This window comes from the organism of the source record quoted next (assembly GCF_019968985.1).
Source record: "MAG: Porospora cf. gigantea B chromosome Unknown PgB_NODE_1548_length_5493_cov_272.271, whole genome shotgun sequence".
Classification (NCBI taxonomy): domain Eukaryota; phylum Apicomplexa; class Conoidasida; order Eugregarinorida; family Porosporidae; genus Porospora; species Porospora cf. gigantea B.
In genome coordinates this window covers 368-5,493 of record NW_027178700.1, presented here as the reverse complement: position 1 = coordinate 5,493, position 5,126 = coordinate 368, and the positions used below count along the sequence as shown (strand labels likewise).

General features: G+C 51.9%; 4 protein-coding genes across 7 annotated transcripts; 1 reads left to right on the top strand and 3 right to left on the bottom strand.

The window, feature by feature from the left end:
- Positions 1 to 315: 315 nt before the first annotated feature.
- On the bottom strand, positions 316 to 907 carry KVP17_000021 (uncharacterized protein; the record flags this gene model as incomplete). Of its 2 annotated transcripts, XM_068519205.1 has the most annotated exons (2): positions 316 to 789; positions 818 to 907. In XM_068519205.1, the coding sequence occupies 2 exons, from the start codon at positions 905 to 907 to the stop codon at positions 316 to 318; spliced, it is 564 nt and encodes a 187-aa protein (XP_068378326.1). The 2 variants fall into 2 exon arrangements, with proteins under 2 accessions (XP_068378326.1, XP_068378327.1); XM_068519206.1 differs by lacking the exon at positions 818 to 907 and having other exon boundaries at positions 316 to 753.
- A 68-nt stretch (positions 908 to 975) lies between these two features.
- Positions 976 to 2,301, bottom strand: KVP17_000019 (uncharacterized protein; the record flags this gene model as incomplete). Of its 2 annotated transcripts, XM_068519062.1 has the most annotated exons (3): positions 976 to 1,046; positions 1,074 to 2,163; positions 2,191 to 2,301. In XM_068519062.1, 3 exons carry the CDS (start codon positions 2,299 to 2,301, stop codon positions 976 to 978), a joined length of 1,272 nt encoding a protein of 423 aa, XP_068378322.1. The 2 variants fall into 2 exon arrangements, with proteins under 2 accessions (XP_068378322.1, XP_068378323.1); XM_068519063.1 differs by having other exon boundaries at positions 976 to 2,301.
- A 65-nt stretch (positions 2,302 to 2,366) lies between these two features.
- KVP17_000020 (uncharacterized protein) lies at positions 2,367 to 2,918 on the top strand (the record flags this gene model as incomplete). Of its 2 annotated transcripts, none has more annotated exons than XM_068519155.1 (1): positions 2,367 to 2,918. In XM_068519155.1, one exon carries the CDS (start codon positions 2,367 to 2,369, stop codon positions 2,916 to 2,918), a length of 552 nt encoding a protein of 183 aa, XP_068378324.1. The 2 variants fall into 2 exon arrangements, with proteins under 2 accessions (XP_068378324.1, XP_068378325.1); XM_068519156.1 differs by having other exon boundaries at positions 2,415 to 2,918.
- Positions 2,919 to 3,245: 327 nt separating this feature from the next.
- KVP17_000022 (uncharacterized protein) lies at positions 3,246 to 4,262 on the bottom strand (the record flags this gene model as incomplete). Its single annotated transcript, XM_068519346.1, has 1 exon — positions 3,246 to 4,262. The coding sequence occupies one exon, from the start codon at positions 4,260 to 4,262 to the stop codon at positions 3,246 to 3,248; it is 1,017 nt and encodes a 338-aa protein (XP_068378328.1).
- Positions 4,263 to 5,126: the final 864 nt, after the last annotated feature.

Here is a 5,126-nt window from a genome sequence, read left to right as displayed (position 1 = left end):
GGTTCCATCAGTATAGGTTCCATCAGTATAGGTTCCATCAGTGTAGGTAGAAACCTCATCGGTGGTTCCATCAGTGTAGGTCCCATCAGTGTAGGTAGAAACCTCATCGGACGTCGACGTGTCTTCCACGTCTGCAGACGCCCTCTTATTAACATTTGTCGGGGAGATGCCAGCGACCCCCAGAGCGAGCACGAGCCAGCTTAAGTTCATCAGACCTTACGAGAATTTACGTAAATTGAGGTTCTATCGTGGGGTGACACAATCAAACAATTCATCAATGTACTCAAGCGTTGAACATCAACGTCGCACCTATGTTCAAGCGTTCTGTCCAAAAACCGTTGGCATTACTGCCGTGTTCCTCTTCCCCGCTACTCGTTGTTGGTAGCGGTCATAGACATCGCTCACGGAGCGATTCCGCTTGACGAAGCCGAATACTGCGATGCCCATGATTACGGCAAGGCAAATGGCGAAGAAAAATGAAGAAGCTGACTCCTTCTCCTCCTCGAACTTCACCTCCTTCTCAAGGTCGGCGACTTTCTCCTTCTCCTTCTTCAGGTCTGCTTCTACGTGTTGTTCTGCGACCTTTTCAGCGTTCAGTTCTTGGCGAAGAGCGCCAACCTCAACCTCCCCATCGACCTTCAGGGCCTGAATCTCGTTTTCCAGCTTCTGAAACTCCACATCAGGGTTCTCCACCACAGGTGGCGCCGCCGCCGCCCGATCTCGACGAACCTCCTCCTTGAGCGCCTCTACCATCGCCTTCAGCTGCGCAACCTCGTCGTTGTTGGGGGTCTGCTTCGAATGCGCACCATCCACTCACGTTAATGCGGTGACCTGCTTCGTCGAAGACAGGCTCGTTCTGAGCCAGGACCATCGAAGTAAGAGCAAACCACAGAGCAGAGCAGCGCATTCTCAAAACGAGATTTTGCTCAATGATGACGCTACAGTTTAGTCAAGTCATATACCAACACTAACAAACTAGGAGGATTTCTCGTGAGAGTAGTACAGCCGTTCCATCACTGTCTGTTCGAACTTGAGCCCGAGGAGGTCTGTATGACAACGAACACGCAACCTACAAACAGGCACCACAATAGTAAGGAACTGGAAGAACACAAAGTTAGCGTTTCCAGTGTCCCTGGCCAGCCATAGATTTACTACGGTAGCGAAAAGAACGACACCGATGCAGGTGACCATGTAGAGCTGATCGAACCAAATTTGGCGGCTAATGCCATCGTACAGAGACACGACGCAATAAACGAAGGCCACGTCTGAGACGCTGGCATCGTGCATTCCCATAAAGCTCAGCACGGCGACTGACGGCAATATGAGGCCTGGTGAGTTGGAGTGGCAGACGAGTGCAGCTCCCAGCGAAAGAAAAGGGATGAGGGTGAGGGTGCACCAGTAGAGCGCCGTGTACCGCGCGAACATGAGTTGCAGGACGTAGGTGGAGGCTGACAATGTTGGACGGAAGGTCGTACCTGAGAGCAACGATCCGTAGCACGGCTCCGCGAAGTGAAGAAGCAGCTGCGCCAGGGAACCCTGAACGCCGTACGCTTCTCGGAGAACAAACACTGACGAGAGCAGAAGACCCATCAACATCGTCGCGGCCTGGGTCGCAATGACTACAGTTCTGGCACCGTTCTTTGCGAACTGGCTCCATGCTACTGGTTCCGTAGGCGCCACTGCTGGCAACGACAGCAGCACGGCGCAGGGTGCGATCCAAATGAGCGCCGGAAGCGATTCCAGGTACAAAAGAACGCCCAGCCCTGCTCCGATGCTACCCGAGTGCTTCCCACTCGCAGCTGTAGCCAGTACAGCCAGCACCAAGGTGTGATGCAGGTGCATATCGTAGCAGGCGGTGGCTCCGAACATGAAGGCGTTAGCCCAGTAGGCTCCAAGAGCAACCTGCCAGGGATTCCGCTGAGTGAATAAGTCCAAGAGGTAGCCTTGTCTGTGGCGCTGGAACTTCCGAACCAGCAAAGCCAACAGCCATGTGTTCAAGAGGTCTACTGCAGTGCCGAAGACGAAAAGCAGGCGTTCGTCGTGAGGAACCAGAAGGTAGGCCAGAGGAGGCAAAGCGAGATCACGGTTCACATAGGGACTGCTACCCAGTCGATCGGCAGGAGGATGTTTGACGCTGAATGCAGCTCTATCAAATGATGTAATCTGATTGAAGTTGCTGCTGAAACTCACTGATGACTTGGGCCGAGTGAACAAGAAAGCCACCTCTGGATACTCCAACCCCGGACGATACATCCACACCAGAATGCGACAGATGAGACCAATGAAGAATGTACCCTTCATCTGACTGATGTGTAGGCTACTACGTTTTGGGTTACACTCACTAAATTCCACTATATCGTGAGGACATGTCAGATTACTCTGGAAGCGAGAGTGGATCCACTGAAAGAAAAACGATGGTGAAGGTGGAGGAGATCCTGAGAATTTCAAAGAACGGAGGCCGCAATGACTTGAGTAAGCTTTCATCAGACGAGAAGAAAATCCTACAAAGGACTCGGAACCGCATTTCTGCTCAGAACCACCGACAGAAGCAAAAAAAGCTACTGGAGAACCTTCGAAACTCATTAACCCGGTGTCAGAAGGAGCAAGAGGATCTGCGTGCGAGAAACGGTAAACTTGAGGAGGTGGTAAGGCTGCTAAAAATCGAGAGTGATGGACTTCGGCTGCGGAAGCAGCAGTTGGAGACCCAAACACGCTCAATTATCCAGCTGGTTAGCCAGGCAGTCGTCTCCATCCAGTCCAACAGCGCAGACCCAGCTGTTCTTGTCAACGCTTTAACGTTAGCATTGAACGTAAATGGCTCGCTGACCCCTCAGGAGAGCTCATCACCCCCTCAGTTATCGTCGTCGCTTGCCGAACAAATCGCCTCGATTCTGGATCGCCGAGAAGTGAGGGGGTAGAGGCCGTATCGGCCTTACCTGGTGGATTCTACCTCGCGATTAGTATTGCTAAGCGCTAACCTCGCGATTAGAATTGTCCCCCATTTCTATCGTATTTCTGTCGTACTCTTTTGTTCTTCGCCATTTCAAATTGTTTAAGTTTAGTCCCCATTTGAGTGCTGACGTTACGGGCGTTACTTGATGATTAGCTAATCATAACACGCAATTACAACTAAAGTCGTTCAAGTCAATTCTTGGCTCTAATGTCATTACAAGTCGTTCATCAGCATAGCAAGGCAACATGGCAATGGATTTTAGTTTAGTCCATTACAACTAAAGTCGTTCAAGTCAATTCTTGGCTCTGAGAAGGAATTGCGTTGAAGAATAGCAAGGCAACGTGGTAATGGATTTCACAGAGGTGACCTTGTACTCCTGCTTGATCTGCTCGTAGTCGGGGATGGTCGTCGGCAGGTCTCCATACCCGTTCCAGACGCCACGAGAAATGTTTTCATCCGGCCATCGGTAGTTCCACCGTGCGTCTCTACACTGCTCAATTACGTCGGCTGGTTCAGGTCGACACCGCGAATCTAAATGCAGCATGTCGGCTATCATCTTGATGATCTGATCCACAACAACACCCTGACCTGCCAAACGTTGCTCCTGCAGCCTACTGTCGAGGTGGTAGCATACGATCTTAGGGACGTCCGCTACATTTCCTTTGCGGATGGCATCCTCCACAAGGGCTTCAATGCGACTGTCGAGGGTTACAGCCACTGTCAACGCGACACTCCATATATCAGAGGCGTAGCACGAGAAGTGAGGAGAACAGAGCTTCTCTGGGGCCGAGAACGCGAGAGTTCCGCCTGGGGCCTCGTTGCTGTCGATGACACGGAAGCAGTAGTCCTTCTCCATGCACTTGACGTTCTCTGGCTTCAGGTCTCCGTGAACGATACCAACCTCACGAAGCCTCAGAAGACCGTTACACAACGACTCCAGAATGTCGAGGGTCACATTCAGCCTAGGAGGGACGCCGTTTAGGTATCTGTTGGTGAATTCAGTGAGGTCCATGCCGCCATAGTCCTGCAGGAAGGCAAGTTGCGCCTCGTCGTCGGCCTCGGTGACGGTGGACGTTCCCCAGCTCAGCAGTAGGGGTCCTTCCAGTGCGTCCACATTCCCAGTGGAGAATGGAGTTGGATGGCTTGTCAGCCCAGCATCCACGTCGGTAGTTTGGGGTACAACTTTCTCTTCAGTACGGAACTGAGTTAAGTCGGGTGATGAACTGCTTAGCCAGGCGTACGACCCTAGTAGGCACGAGGCCGCTCCGCTCTCATTTGCGACATCGACATCCTTTGGAATGAGCCTCATTATGATCGATTTTTGCTGTATGTAAAAACATGACCTTGATGTCTGAATATGCCTCACATCTTCGTGAGGCGGCTTCATCCGTTCTTGCTTTATCGTCTGCTGCCTTATCCATTATCCGTTGCTGCCTCATCCGTTGCGGCTGCCTGCTTGATCTGTAGTCGGGGCTGGTCGTCGGCAGGTCTCCAGACGCCGCGAGGTAGTTCCACCGGGCAGGTCTCTACACTGCCCTATCACGTCGAGACAGGAAAGCACACATGCGCCCAGTGTTCAGTGGTATTTATCAATTGAATAGTTCGAGAGCCCAAGTGTCCAAGATCTGCACTAATTGGAGATGAACGATGCCATCACTGGCAATCACAAGTCTCCTTTACAACCTCCTACACTTCTCTAGGTCAATGTCGTCATATGCTGACGCCACAGCTTCCGAGCGGCACAAGGGAAAAGGGTCGCTTAGCGAGGGAAGAAAGGGAGGTTGATAAACGAGGCAGGAAAAAGTGTGGTTTCTTGGTCATCAAAACAAAAGATAGTACCTCGTTATCAATGCTCCAATATGTACGCATGACCACGCTCACACTGGTGGTGGCGGCCCTGTCCCTCGGCTTCTTCAGCGTCAACTATGTCGCTTCACTCTGGGAGCAGGTGCCGGCAGCAAGACCGCTGTCAGAACTTGTGCGGAAGCGATATCACTATGATCATCGGTTCCCCGAATTTCCAACACACAGCCTAGACGCTGGTCGCAGTGAGTGACATGATAGGATTCAATCAGCGGACAAAGCCTGTGTCTGGAGACACAGCAACACAGCTGGGTGGGGAGACACCCTTGGGGGCATCTACCTGATGTTCGAAGCCTGCACAGCTAACAGT